Source organism: Penicillium robsamsonii, assembly GCF_028829455.1.
Source record: "Penicillium robsamsonii strain IBT 29466 chromosome Unknown utg000001l_segment0_segment0, whole genome shotgun sequence".
In the NCBI taxonomy this organism is placed as follows: domain Eukaryota; kingdom Fungi; phylum Ascomycota; class Eurotiomycetes; order Eurotiales; family Aspergillaceae; genus Penicillium; species Penicillium robsamsonii.
This window is the reverse complement of record NW_026643219.1, coordinates 6,969,022-6,983,843: the sequence shown is the minus strand read 5'-3', so window position 1 is coordinate 6,983,843 and position 14,822 is coordinate 6,969,022. Positions and strand designations below refer to the sequence as shown.

General features: G+C 48.6%; 4 protein-coding genes across 4 annotated transcripts; 2 read left to right on the top strand and 2 right to left on the bottom strand.

The window, feature by feature from the left end:
• Positions 1-4,783: 4,783 nt before the first annotated feature.
• N7447_002701 (uncharacterized protein) lies at positions 4,784-7,018 on the bottom strand (the record flags this gene model as incomplete). The annotated part of the gene is made up of 2 exons (XM_057226976.1): positions 4,784-5,037; positions 5,113-7,018. The coding sequence occupies 2 exons, from the start codon at positions 7,016-7,018 to the stop codon at positions 4,784-4,786; spliced, it is 2,160 nt and encodes a 719-aa protein (XP_057090992.1).
• Positions 7,019-9,210: 2,192 nt separating this feature from the next.
• Positions 9,211-9,585, top strand: N7447_002700 (uncharacterized protein; the record flags this gene model as incomplete). Its single annotated transcript, XM_057226975.1, has 1 exon — positions 9,211-9,585. The coding sequence occupies one exon, from the start codon at positions 9,211-9,213 to the stop codon at positions 9,583-9,585; it is 375 nt and encodes a 124-aa protein (XP_057090991.1).
• A 1,188-nt stretch (positions 9,586-10,773) lies between these two features.
• N7447_002699 (DHHC family palmitoyltransferase) lies at positions 10,774-12,318 on the bottom strand (the record flags this gene model as incomplete). Its single annotated transcript, XM_057226974.1, has 5 exons — positions 10,774-11,326; positions 11,384-11,424; positions 11,488-11,611; positions 11,668-12,148; positions 12,207-12,318. 5 exons carry the CDS (start codon positions 12,316-12,318, stop codon positions 10,774-10,776), a joined length of 1,311 nt encoding a protein of 436 aa, XP_057090990.1.
• Positions 12,319-13,676: 1,358 nt separating this feature from the next.
• On the top strand, positions 13,677-14,117 carry N7447_002698 (uncharacterized protein; the record flags this gene model as incomplete). The annotated part of the gene is made up of 1 exon (XM_057226973.1): positions 13,677-14,117. The coding sequence occupies one exon, from the start codon at positions 13,677-13,679 to the stop codon at positions 14,115-14,117; it is 441 nt and encodes a 146-aa protein (XP_057090989.1).
• Between the last annotated feature and the right edge of the window lie 705 nt (positions 14,118-14,822).

Here is a 14,822-nt window from a genome sequence, read left to right as displayed (position 1 = left end):
CGCTTAACTAAATTTCCTTTTGTGCCGGTCTCCCGTCGGTCTCGATCTCTTGTCGATCCAGGTGTGCGTCATGTTCAAACAAAGATCCTAAGTGGCCTGTGCGAGAAAGGTAACACCGTTTGAATTTGGGCTTTTCATCGCTTATGCGGGAGACTAAACCCTAAACCCGATCAAGCAAGAGAAGGCCATGCAGTCACTTTGTCGGGGGCTTGAACTAAGTGCAATGACCTCGAGCCACATATCAAAGTTCAAACGCGGCCATCTAGCGCCAACGTCCAAGCGACTAGAAGTAGATAGAGCATGTCCTCCGTACCGGTTGTATTTCGCCCGGGTTTGGAACCCCGAAGCAGAAACACCCGGGACGAGTCCTCCGTGATCTTTTAGTCAGTTGCTCGATTCTTTGTTTCGTGATCGACAGAAGAATGATCATGTAAACCAAGTGTGAAGCACCGACGTCCACGTTGGCCTAGGGAGGTAACCCTTGCTTCTTGCAGCTATCAGTAACGCAAGCGAGCTGTCTCTCTTTCCTTCACCTCCAAAACTAGCTCAATGCGAGAAATTGTCTGATCAAGCCACTCTGAACGCCGGGGAGATACATATTCATCGGAGCTCGGCAAGATGTCGATACCGATATGTCCGGTCAATATGGACGCTCGGTCCCGAGTATGGGAATGCCAGTAGACACGGGGCAATTGAGGGGCTATAAGCCACAATCTAGTAGATCGCGGGTCGGGGAATCAAGTTGAAGTCTTGATGGTCTTGGCCCGCCGAAGTGAGCTGATGGATTTTCGTTCATTTAACCAAAATTTATTTCTGACATTAAGAAGCCCCCAAATTAAAGTTGCCGCACCCTGGTCTTTCGTCTATGCGGATATTGACCACCCTGCTTAGTCTGCTTAGTCTGCAATGATCTGCCCCAGGACTGTCAACGGCTTCCTTGAAGAGGCTATAATTAATTTTTTTTTTTAAATTACTGTATTACTCGGTACTCCGATTCATTTCAAACTTCACAGGCCCAGCCCATACCAATAAGAACAAACGTGAAAAAAATAAAAACATTCTCCGCACTCCGGACCCTAAGATGGATATGGCCCCCGGGCCAAGCGGGATGGCGCCGAGAAGAGGAAATGATAACCGTTCCAAAAAGAACGCACAATTCGAATGTGTTGCATCGGTCTCTCCGATCTCTGACTCGTTTCCATCCGTTCTTCTCACGTTTGTAAATTGTTATTTTTGAACATCCATACTTCATCGACAAGAGAACTAGGTCGATAGATCGTTTAACGGCCCCACCATCCGGATCCGAAGAATGGATCTTAGAACGTGCGATGAAGTATTTTTATTATGTTTAACCGAGCTCTCGCTTCTCGTTCTGTACTTTGTACAGCCAAGATCGTTGGCGATCACACCGGTTTACTCCGTACTCCGACCCCAGCCGCCAAATGCCGTGGAGCATCGGGGAAACAAAATGATCGGGGAAAGATCATAACCCGGGGTCCGACTGATATTATTTGGTATGCTGTACAAGAATTGTATCATTTGTATCCAATCGAACTGTAATAAAAAAGTAAACACATGCAAATTCAATTCCAGTTGCAACTACGATATGTGGTCGTAGTCGATATACGAGTTTCATATTTTCCACGCGCCGACACAGACAATGTTCCCTCGAACTCTTTCTAAAGGATTTCTAGCCCGAACCATAAGTAAAAGTCAAAACAATCGAAAGTTAGTCCTCACCGCACACCGAAAACTTTGTGAGCCATCCCATGTGGAAGAAGATGGTTTTACACCTGCATGTGGGCGTGCGGTAACGCGTCGCGTGGCCGTATTTGACGCATGGTTTCATAATCTCTGTGCTATCTTCAGCCTGGGTGGTTTGTGTGAAAAATTCCTAAAAATTCATTCATTATCTGTGAAAGAAACGGAAATTTTCGAGGCTGATCACTGCACAATTACCATACCGGTGACCAGTCCTATCCTCGGGAATTATACATGAACTGAGTTAGCTATCCGCACACTGCACCGTTTAATCATGATCAGCTTCGTTTACTGTTTAGATCATAGCTATCCCATGTACGTTCAAAGCCCCGGGCAATAACAGGAATCCAAAACTTGTTATCGTCCTTGTCCTATAATAATCCCAGGTGTACATAAGCACTGTGTCATTAGATCGTAACTAATAGGTCCACCCCCCGGCCCCATTATCAATCTAATGACACAATCGGGATAAAGGTCAGATGTGTCAAGATGTAGGAGGCAGGGGGGTCAAGTGAGCGCGTTTGTGTTTGCTTTTTTTGGATTTTGCCCCCATGTGCTACGACGATCTTCGACGAATTCGGGTTGTACCTAGCCAGTCTTTGTAAAAAAAAAAGTAAATGCAATACCCAATATCCAATTCATTGACAGTGAGTGGACGGGTTGGCTGATATCCTAATCAATTCGGAGACACTCCATACGGAACGCGGAGTTACGGAGTCAAGAGAAGGGCAATTAGAAATCAATGACGTTCAAAAGATCGCGTCAAGGATCAGCACGTTCTCTTGGGTTTCATCTCCACAACGGAGGTAAGCACTGTATATGAACAATTTACGGAAAGAGACTAGATTGGACAATTTCCCCAAGATGTACTCCGTACGGAGTACAATATAATAAGTTGAATCCAATTTGATGTCCCCATTCATCCTGACAGCCAAGCAAACGGACCCCAGAGCCTTAGGCCTGGAAACAAGCTCTCTCCACCTTCCTTGATTTTGATTCATATGATCGACTTCCTAGATTCCAAGATAGCCTTTAGCCTCTACTATTGTCTACCGTCATACGCTATAGTGCTACTTTTCTCCAGGTGGAGTCATTTTCCCCCTTTGCCACACCCATGACTCGCGTGCATAGATTGCTACCCGGCTTTCATCGCCATCCATTAGTGGACAACGGTCAACTCCACAGATTTTGGATTCGCAAATCGGATGTGATTTCACATATGGAGTACAGATGACTCTACCACAGTGATTGTACATCATATATACGGAGTACTCCGTATGCAGCAAAGCAATGATGCTCTACAACATACTATGTACAATGATTCTTGGTCGTTCTAGTTTACATAAGGCATATTAAATCCCGCATATAGCCCACATATACGTGTTATAAATTAGCAGCCATCTCGGCGACTATTCGGCTGTGATCAGAATGTCTCCGACGGTATCAAATCTCCTGTAACACTACTATGACTATTTGGGTACGATATCCGTGTACACTATACAGACTAAAGGTTATAAACAATTAACGCGTAAGGGCTGCTACCTATTCTAACACTAGTGGTGCAATGGGTACATACGTAGTTATAACCATGGATTTCAAGTCTTGGTACGCCCAGCCTATATTTACGCTACTATTGCTATTCGCCCCGGGGAAATTGCAAGCTAACAATAAGGGGAAATAGGCGGGACGAGCCTCCAACAGGGGAGGGGTAGCTCATTTATGATATATAAATGTGTAGGCTATTTACACCATTTACACCATTTACACCGGATAATCCGTATAGAGTCGTAAGGACTTGGAAATCTTGTAGATATCCAATTTTATGCCTCATTTCCAATCTCCACCAGAGTACCGGTGAAATCCGAAACCCGAAATCCAGCACAGAAACTCCCTAAATGTTTGCCAGTGGCGTATGTCTAGAACATGCAGCCACTATGCAACTACAATAATCTGAGTGTCCCCCCTTTTTTCCCCTACTTTTCTTTTCCAATAGTTGGATTGGTGATTTGTTTTCTATTTCAGTGATCTGCCATGGAATGGGAGGTTTGGGATTTAGGCGCTGTTGGGTAATTCCCCTGGGATGGCAGAGACACTCCGTACTATAAAAAAAAACACACAGAAAAAAAAGAAAACATTGCATCCTGACACAATTGCATTTGCAGGCGTGGCGCTCTTTGCTTTTTGCCTCCCCCTCCTGCGCTTTTAGGAAGGGCGCTTGATTTGTATTTCCTTAGCGCTCTCGTGCTCTCGATAGGTGCAGGCGCACATACCAACGAAAGAAGTAAACATCTAGAAGTGGAGACGTCAAACTCCAAATTGTTCTCTCCCTCTTTCCAGATAACGTAATAGTATGACTAGATCTGCAGACCCCATATCGACCCAGTAAGAGGTGAGGGTAATAAAAGCTGAAAGGGTACGGAGTAGCTCATGCGAGAACGGAAAGAATGTCATGCTGATCCATCCAATGAGCCGCGCGTCTCGAAGCTAGACCCGTGTTCTTTATATTTTGTTGAATCTGGCTATTGGTATGGCTGTGGATGTGGGCGCGGGTGGCCTAGCGACTGATCATCGTTGGGGTCCGCAATCAATAACGTCAGGAGCTCATTGGATCGGAAAGAAACGAGCGGCGTGTTGCGCTGCATGTGCAGGCGTCCTGTCAAACAATATGACAGGTGCGTCCCAAGTGCATCCAACGCAGTTATGGCTTGTGGTGTGGAAGCGGTGTAAGTCTGGGATGACCCAGAAGAGGAAAAGACACTCGAGTTTGCGATGGGTTTGTACGGAGTACGAGGTACATTGGGAGGCACCTAAATTGGACGAGTGCTTGCTTTTGCCTGCAAGGGCTTGTCGCATGGTCTCTGTCCCCAGAAGGATAGGCGCAGAAGTTACATTTGCTAGAGCCAACATGAGAACCGACGGTTTCCATGATCCCATGCACTGGTCGAACGCTGTTGTGGTTTCAACTGAGTTCGACGCGATTTTGTCCTGTGAGGCATATCCAAGTCTCGATTGAAAGAATCCCCTATACCGGCGCAGCAGCCGGGTTACTCATTCGAGGCCTTTCAGCCTCATGCATTGAGTTGGTCGACGCGCGTGGGCGCGACGGCAAGGACATCTTCGGCGCGGTTGGTGCAGCGGCCGCTTCGAGCGGTTTCCAGGGCTCTTCCTCGCCCTCGTCCTCGTCGTCGCTGGAAGACTCCTCGCCCCGGCGGCCGTGACGGTGAGTCTCATCTCTGGACTTGCGTCTGTCACGTAGTTGTTCCTTGTGCCGGGTATCTATGTAATTTAAGTGTGAGTATTTTACTTCAAGTGTGGTTGTAAGATATACATAGTAGAGTGACTTTGACTTACCTCTGATCTCCTGTGTCTTCACAGCATACTGCTGAATTTCCTCCTTGCTCAAAACCCTCAACACAATCACATAATCTGACCGCTCCTCAAACCGCTCATTGCCAGCTTCCAATGCCTCCGGGTTTACGAGCCGCCGGTCGATCTTCGTCCACCGAGCTCCGGGCGGGATCCCCTGCTTATGAGCGTCTTTGAGGGGAGCGACCCCCTCTCTCACCGGATTGGGTTCCTCTGGGAATGCCGGGCGCGGAGCCTTGAGAATTCCCTTTGGAGGAGCGTCGGGTTCCTTTGGAGCAGCCGGCTCGACAGCAATAAGTCTTCTGGGGTCATCTTTAGCCATGTCGACCGGCAGCGATCGTCGCGGCTCGATAGGGTGGCCATCCTCCAGCGCGCGGTGGGAGCGAGAAGAGCGGTATCCACGTGAGTAGTCTCGGTCTCGATCTGGCCTGTGGTGCGAACGGTCCCGACTGCGGTCGCGGTCGTGGTCACTCTCTGTGTCCGTGGTACTGTGCCTGTGACGTGCGGGCTCACGCCTGTAATTTCGCAAGTCTTCATCCGACGTGTCGGCATCATCGCTGTGCGTCCGCCGACGAGAGTGGCGTCGCGTTCGACCATGGCGACGAGCATCAGCGGGATCCAGGTAGGCTTGCTTGGCTCTTTCATCGGCGGAAACTGCTTCTACCAGCTCCCGTGATGGGGGCTGGACAGCATCGCGGTCATGCTCGCCGTGCGGGCGTCTGTGCTTGTGTCGCGGCGGACGGTGGTGTTCGTAGTCCGACATGTCGGAGTATCCGCCTCCCAAGGCCGCTGTTCCAAGTCCCATAGTAGCGAGGGCGCCTGAGTCATGTGGCCGGGAATGGTGGTCTTCTGGGTAGGGGTTCTCCCGGTCATTCGCGTGGCGCGCTCTATAGGCACGTCGGCGGCGGCGCTCATCGTGTCGGGAGGGATATTCGCCATCAGAGTCTTGAGGTACGGCGACCAGGGCTTGATCATGGAATCCATCCTTCGACCTGTGCGGCTCCCAATGGTCATCATTGCCATGCGTTGAGCTTCGCGGCCATTCACGGCCCATCTTGTCAAGGCCCCAGGATGTCGGGGGTGGGCCATGATGACGTTCTCTCCGTGCTGTCCACTGGGGGTCTTCCGCACCAGTGATACTGAGCGGCCGATCGAGCGAGTATCTCGGCCCACGATGACGCGCCTTGACAGGGTAGTCCCGGTCAAATTGCTCACGGGCATTGGTGTATGAATAAGCATCAAAGTCATCGATGTCATCACCTTTTCTCAGACCACCATACGCTGGATAGCGTGGATGAGCCGGTGGATGGACACGGTGGTGATGCGAACTATGATCCGTTCTGTGCCTGGCATCATTTCGTGGGACGATATGGCCCGTGTCGCTTGCATAGTCAGTGCTGTAGATTCGGCGATGTGCGGGATGTCGAGGGGACGTGGAGAATATGTGATGGCCGGAATCTGTGGGAAGAGGGCTCGGGGTACGGCGGTGAGCTGAGTGATGCTGGTGCACGGGCGAGAGATGCTGGCGGGGTGTCGAAGGTACAGCTAGACGCACTGGGGTCTCATAGTCCGCTGCCGCTAATGTGTGGCTTCTGTGCCTGGTACGGGGCTGGACGCTATACTCGGTGCGTTTTTTTGCAGACGAAGTCGGGTCCTGGACTCGATGGGAGGTTATTTGGTGGGCTTCAAGCTTCGATGGTCGCCCTGAGCGGTACCCGAAAGCACTGGCATATCCAGTATCGGACGGGTAGTCTTCGTAATCGTAGCGCCTGGGCGCATCATATGGATCGTAGGATGAGTTTAATTGTACCATCCCGGTTGAAGCTCTCATGGGATCAATCATCGAGTGTCGGCCTCGGCCGGGAGATAAATTTCGGTAGTGACTCGACATTTTGAGGCACTGTAGATGCGATGAGGTATAGATGATGACAACTCCTGGCCGGTTTGAAGTCAGGTGTGACAGTCTGTTCTTCGGTCGGCTTCGGGGGAGTATTTAAGAATCCGAGTCGGGCTTTGTAGAAATGCCCAACCAGGTCGGTTGGCTCGAAGGCAAAGACTTGGTAAAAAGTCGAGGAGATTGGAGTCGAATTTGACACGAGTCCGGGAGCCCAATAGTTGCCCAACTCAACAATGGAGGGGATTCAGAGTGTTGAAACGAAACGTGTGAACAATGACGCAAAAGTGGGTTGGGGATTTGACAAAGGTTAGTAAGAATGCCAAGGAATTCCCACTGAGAATCTAAGAAAGTGCTATGAGAAAGAGAACGCAAATAGATGAAAAAATGAAGAATGTATATAGATACATGTTATCCATGGATCTAGAATGGTGAACCTTGGGAACTGAAGCTGTCAACCATGGAATGTGTCCCCGCTCTATGAAACTCCTTGCTTCATGCAAAACACGCCCGGAGCCTCTTTCCTTGCTTCGCCCGGGTAAAGCCCTGAGACGTTCGTTTGAGGGCGATCTTGAGCCCCATACAAAGGGAAACTATCAAGATATCTTGGCAAAATCTTGAGGAAACCTGAGTATACATTTTCTGAATTCTGCGCTTCTATACATATCGTTTTCTCCCAACGTATTGATCTACAAGAATAGTCGGCCGCTTACATGGCCTCATGTGGACTTTTTCGTAGACCTCCCAGATATTCTTCTGACATATATAACCAGGGCTGACATAGAGGCTGTGCAATTGGGGACTTAGTGGACCATGAGAGTGAGGTCATACATAGAACCATCCTCCAAGGTGGCCTCTGGTTTTATTGAGCATTCTTTTTCAGAGAGTTTTCTTGTATTCCTCATCTTCAGGTTGGAGAGTAGAAACACTACAGGCGATGTATTTCATCATGTTTATGTCCATGGGATCCAATTGGACAGTCTCGCCAAAATCCCAACGAATCTCACTCAGGTACTTCTTTCCTTCCAATCGGTTGGGCTCAATGTAAAACGCAGGCTTCGTCTTAATAAGAGCACATGATTGCCCCTGGGTACTCGATACCAAGGTTTGAATTCAACGAAAAGCTAACCACATAAAAAATTCTCCCTACGAAGTACTAACCCAGTCTCACCCCTGATCACCACGTTGCCCACAAAGGGGTTATACACGGACCCGTACTACCCACGGATTTATTCCTTTTTAGGAACAGCGGGCATTACAAGGATATTATATTGGCATATAATCATCCACTATAATCAAAGCAGACAAAAACTAGGGGACAGGGCGAATCGAGTAGGGCGAAATCCCCCATTCCGATTCACCCTTGTACCCGCGGGGAGGCACGGAGACGCCCCAACCGAGGCGCAGACTCCCCACAAGAAACCCGCACGAAACAAAAATCCGGGCTACTGCAACTAAACGCCTAACAACCCGGTTGCAGTGCAGGATATACTCCACCTGTCCACCCGGTACTAGAAGCCTTACTTTCAATATAGATGGCCCGCCTCAGGTGAAAAGCGGAAAATATGCGTACAGCCCCTATCATGACCCGATTCTCTCCCGAAAACAGCCTGTACACACTCACTAAGGCCTACGCTAATGCCTAAAGCTTCCGGACTCCTGATATCCCCGAGTCCCACCGCAACGTACCATGTCCCGGTACCCAGGCCATGGATCGCTAGGCACAGTGCTAGCGGAGCATGACCCAGGTCGCGGGTTAGTATGTCGTGTCAAATAGACGGGTGTGCCGCCATGCTTTTTTTTTCTCTTGCTCTGGCTGGTTGGTTTCGCATTCGCTTCACTTCTGCTTAAGCATTCCCGACTGCTGTTCGATGTATCTCTTTACCCGCTGGGTATTTACTCCCTGTATTGGGGTTTTCTACCCTGTCCTGCACGAGGGCTTTTGATGCTGTGATGGGAGCCCTGATTACGGGCGCCTGTCCGTCAAAGCTACGATATAAAGATCTCCTCCGTTGGGAGGTATTTGGATGTTCTCACACTGCTTTATACAATAAGACTCCGAATCGGCTCGGGACAACTATATCTACAGCTCCAATCTTTCAGTCAACTTCTTCAAAAGCTTCAATATTTCACAGATCACACTATCTTCTCTATCAATCTGTTTATCCACTTGACACTTTTAAGTCATCATGCCTGCCTACGCCATGTCAAACGCCATGTCCAACAAGTTCCCAAATTCCGAGACCGACAGCGACGGACAGGATCCAACTCCTCTTTTGCATGGCTTGCACTTGACCCAGCCTATCGCTTCCACTTATACCAATGCCATGAGCAGCGCGCTGATATCTCGTGGACGATCAACTCTGGCCCCGTTCCCGGATGCCATCTCCATGCTCACGCTCACGCCCGACTACCTGTCCACCGGCACCCCAAGACTGGTGGTAATATGGAGGAGGTGCTGCCAGTGCGGCAATTTGGCCAATCCCATTCTAGCGCCGGAGAAATGCTCTATTTGCTCGCATTCGGAGTGTGGCTTTTGCACCACAGAGAATGTTCCCGCATAGATTTTACGAGAGCTTGTTGGTTTTCTTGGGGTGTTTGGATTTTAATTTGTTCCTTGCTTTTTTTTTTCTTCCTTTTTTCCACTTACATTTCCAAAATGGCCGTCCTATTTCTTGTGGTTCTTTCTTTTGTTTGTTGCCATTGGGTGTTGTTGCATCTTAGGGTCTTGCCTGGTATACTATTGACGGTTGCCTTGTGTTGATCATGGATAACGTTTAGACACAGTCTCGATGATACGAACGATCAGCCTGCCAAAACGGAAGCCACATGTATTGAGGGGTTATGTAAAGGGCATATATAGGTAGTTATTTGTTTATGTAGAATTTTTGTTTGAAATTGGGGGACACGCTACTCTCATTTTGGATATATATATATATCTCCCATCGATCACATATATAAAAGGATATCTTACCCGTAAACTGAATCGTTCTTTAATTCTAATATAGTAGTGATTCCATTCGAGAAGGCGATAGATCATTGAAGATCTTGATTTCTCTGGGAACCTAGGTGGACGTTATTGATCCAACTAGCAGGCCTACCTACGTGTGGGGCGGAAGATACAAAGGTCAGATTTAAAGATAAATATGATTGCCTATGGTGAAATATATTGCTAGGGTCGGGATAATTGGTGGTAAAGGATGCGTCCGTCGTTGCCTAGCTGTATATACTTGTGTAGTATACATACTCTAGCGTTCTACTGGTTCTGTCTTACAGATATATTGAGATTCAAATGGGGAGAAACATTCTCTCAGGTATTCCACGTTTCGTTATATTGCGTTTAAATAGTCGAGGGAATAAAAAACGCAATAGTCGATACCATTGGATTGGAGTTATATAAATATGGGTGCTGGATGAATGTCGATAAAACCCACCGAGTTAGATAGCGTGAACGTGTCCATTGTGCTGGGAGAACATATTTTCAACCAATCTCTTTCCCTGCCTGGTGAAGTTACCATTCAATGGCTCAAATTTCGAGTATCAAAAGGTCAATGAACTGCTGACCTGGGAAGACCTGTACGTAATAGTGGCATTCAGCCCTACGGTTGCCCGGCGGGTGGCCTTCGGCCTATCGGGAAATAAAATATCCTGACACAGGCAGATCAGGCCAATAAAAGTGTATATAGTGGAATCATGCTGCATTAATTATAAAAGTATCCAGAATATGCACGAAGTAAACCAAGTGCCCCGAACTATTGATCGCTAGGAGGTTTTTCCCGATGGCTATGCCCCGAAGGTGGGGACTGTGGAACTGCCCCGTTCTCGGGCGGCGGGGCCAGTCCAGCCTCCAGCTTTAAGCGGGTCACCACGGGTCCCATGGCAAAATGGCTCTCCATGCTATTGTGATCAGCACACGGGCTCTGTTTGATCGGCAGCAGCCAATCAGCGATATTGTATCCCATGACCTGCTGGAGATTTTTCAATGGGCTGCCCAGGTCGAAGGGATTCTCGCCCGGCAGAGTGTGGAGGATGGCGAAGACGTGGCGTTCGCCCTGGGAGGGGGTTGTTGTTTGTGGACCGGTTGGAGACGACGGTGCTTGGAGTGGGTAGGAGACCATGCGGAATGTCGGAGCCCAGGGGGATTCGGCTACCCACAGTCGCTCGAGAAGGTATTCTGGGACACGGATGGCGAGGGTCCAGACGGCGGTGCGCCGGTTTAGGTTTTCGATTGTTGTGATGTTGAAGATGCCCATTTGAACCGAGCTCAGGGTCATTCCGGCGGTGAAGAAGGCGAATAGGCCGCTCCTAGTGATTTTTATTAGACATGGTAAATTTCTTAGTATCCCCTAGATGGTCACTTACAGTCCAATGCAGACACACCAGTAGGGGTTTGCTCCTCCGGTCTGTGTTGAAAAGTTAGTAACAAGTACTCGGTGAGTTGGCATGGTAGCTCGTGAGAGTCTCACCTCGCGTCGAATCTCCGCTGTAAAATAAGCAGACACTATAAGAACAAAGGTGCAGAATATGGCAGTATAAGCAACGAATTGAATGAAGAATTTGAACGATGTCTCCGAGACCACGCCTCCAACCCTACATTCTGTTAGCTGGATACCGACTTTGTGGTAAGTTGCACGGTTCTATCATACCAAGGACAATAGTGGTCCATTTTGCGGACACAGCGACCCAACTCGCGGCAGTGGTGCGCCCTATCTGTCTTGTACTGACAGCACGTAGAGCACCACAGGGGTCGGCCGTCCTCCTGGCAGACGAAAACATCCTTGGTGTAGAAGCTCTCCAACCAAATGTCTGACTGAGGTATGTCTACAGCAGTGGAGCTCGAGCCTCTCTCCACATCCGCGTCTGCCTGGTTTGGACTCTTCTCCGGATCGGCGTTGCGCGTGCTTTTCTTCCCATGACGGCGCTTCGGTTGCTTTGCGTTCTCGTCATCTACCAGTTTTTGTTCGCCGAGTGGAAGGTATCCGGGATTCCACAGGACATGATAATAGAGATGTATATATGAAACGACCATGGGGATTAAAAGGACGTAATAGATCGCGATGATCGCGGCGCCAGCAGCGACTCGTGGGCCTCGGTTATGGGAGGGTAACGGATGAATTAAATAGTCGACTTGAATTTCATATTGTCAGTTTCCTGGTAAAGAAGGCCAAATTCGCGCGAAACTCACTGCATAATGGTTTCGTGACCGCATAAGAAGCATATACCACAGCGCCGAGTAACACGGGCGGGATGAGCCTGGATACTACGACGTTGACGCGCTTCTGCGCGGGAGACGCCATATATACGGGGTCAATACAACAATATCAAATGCATGAAGGTAACAAATTCCGGGGGGATTGCAAGAAGCCGGATTCAGAGAAGTCGTTGAATCAAACAGTGCAAACCTGACGTAATCGGAGCTGTCCCTGCCCAGGTGTTCCCGTTCGAGGTCCCATGGATCGGGGCATCGGGAGGACCTGGGGGATACCCATACAGATCGCACCTTTACAACGACCTCAGCTATCATACTAACACGGGAAGTGGTGGCTGTACCTAGTATTACTCATTCTATAGGTTTCAGCTGCGACCGCCAGATAACGCCTAACAATGTCAGATCACCTCACACTCTAATCTCTTTTTAGATCTTGACGGTGTTACGGTTGTACTCGATAGAAACTCGATATAGCTAGAAAAGCACATGGCATGGAATTTCCAGGTCCCCAGGTGAGAATTTAAATTAGAAATCAGCCTTCGGGTTTCACAGCATCTCGTAATTTGTTGAAGAAAAATTTTTTTTATCCCAAACTCCAATGATGAATTGTATTTTGTATATTCAGGTATCATAAAGCAATGCCTGGGTGACTTAGGCAACACTGCGAAGGGCGGGACACCTGGGCACCTGATGCCGATGACTCTTCATTTTGGTTTTCGAAGCAGCCGCTGCCTGGAAAACTAGGAAAGAGTGGAGTATACGGCATGCTGTGGAAACCAATTGATTGAATTCATTTTCGCAAGGCATCAATCTCAAAAGGAACTCGAGTTTATGACACCGAAGGTAGACCGTTATTTCGGGGTAAGCGCGTCACTGGAACCCGTTGACACCCATACATTCTCCCGGGTAAGCCAGTTACTTGGAGACGGTGTGAGGATTTGCTTAGCCCTGGATAGTGGATCCCCGTTTGACTCAAAACGTCGGCTCTTAAGAATGATTCACGCATTCCTTACATTCTAGACGCAACTTAGTGGCCTGGGCAATGACAGAGCCCCGGGCTACACTAAGCCACTCTTTCGGGCAACCCATCTGCTTGAATGATGTGCAACCAGGACAACTTGCACCCCATCCGCCCCAATAAACTACCCGGGTGAGAAATTTGGCCTTAACCCGATGTGGTCGTAAGGCAGCCTAGGCTGTTGACTGTTCAAGGGACGTTGCCTTGCGCTTCTGGTTCTATATTACGTCCAATGTAATTCTTCAGATATATAGGTTCGAAGATCCCATGCTTAGTTCCAATTCCATTCTCAAACTCAATCAACATCCAAAAGTATCAGACCAGTCAGACCTTCCCGCTCTACAACTAGAAAGACCTCGACTCTACTTTCAACCAACTCATCCATCCTGCCTTTACTATCAATCCAATCCACCCAACTCATAACAACAATGGCATCTCTGTGGTACTGCTGCGGCTGCAACTTCGGCCCTCACAACTCGTCTCTCTACGAGTCTTGCATCCAGTGCGGAGCTCACCGTTGCGCTCGCTGCGTTGACGAGAAGATCTCCGACAACATGAGTGTTCACTCCCACAACAGCAACCCAATCTCCGCATACCCAGCTGCCGTTCACATGGAGTCACTTCGCACCCCAATCCTGAAGACCACAGCTATGTCTATCGTCGTACCAGAGCTTCCCGGTCTACGACCTCTACCACGGACCGATTGCGCAGGTATCTCGCCGGCCTCACTACCTGGAACGAGGTACAACAGTGAGACCTACATGTACATCTGCTGCGCATGCAATGACGGGCCTAAGATCTACAACCATCAACCCCAGTGCGTGAGCTGCAACCACATGGCCTGCGGCAACTGCACATATGTCAAGTGAGACCTTTTTCTTTTCGAAACACCGTCTCGCTGGCCGAGACAGAGTGCTATGAATACAATGGTAAGTGACTCTAATGCTCACTCAGCATTTCGGTTCTTGAAGCTGACGGTTCGGTATAGTGATTTCAAACTCTACTATTGCTTTTTTTTTTGGAGAATCGTTTCCTTGTTTCTGGAATGCTTTTTGCTATACAAAGCGGGTCATGGGTCATGAGCATATATCCTGGTGTATTATCTGCTTTTCATTTCATTTTGTTTTTTTTTTTTGTTAGACTAGAATTTGTATACTTGCGGATTCCTGATTTGGTTTAGCGCAAGGCCAGCGGGGCTGGATTCCCCCAGGTCAGCCCTGCTCTGCCTTGGCCATTTGATTTTCATTTTGATGTTTTTTTTTTTTTTGCTTAGAATATATCAATATTATTACTATTTTATCTTTTACCGTGGGATCAGTAGAGTCATGATCTTCAAGGCGCGCAGCAAACCCCCTGTTCTGAGCCTCACCAGCCTCGAGTATGGTTGGTTGGAATCATCTGCGGCTCAGATGTATGCAAGCCAGGACTCCAGGGCTAGTCTTCTGTTACCGCTCCTTTGGTCTGGTCTCTGCAACAAACAGCCCTATGGCCCATAGTAAAAAAGCGGTCTTGGGACTGAAGCTAACACAGATGTCCATTAACCTTTGTTCTCCGCTACTTTAACATTTGCCTTT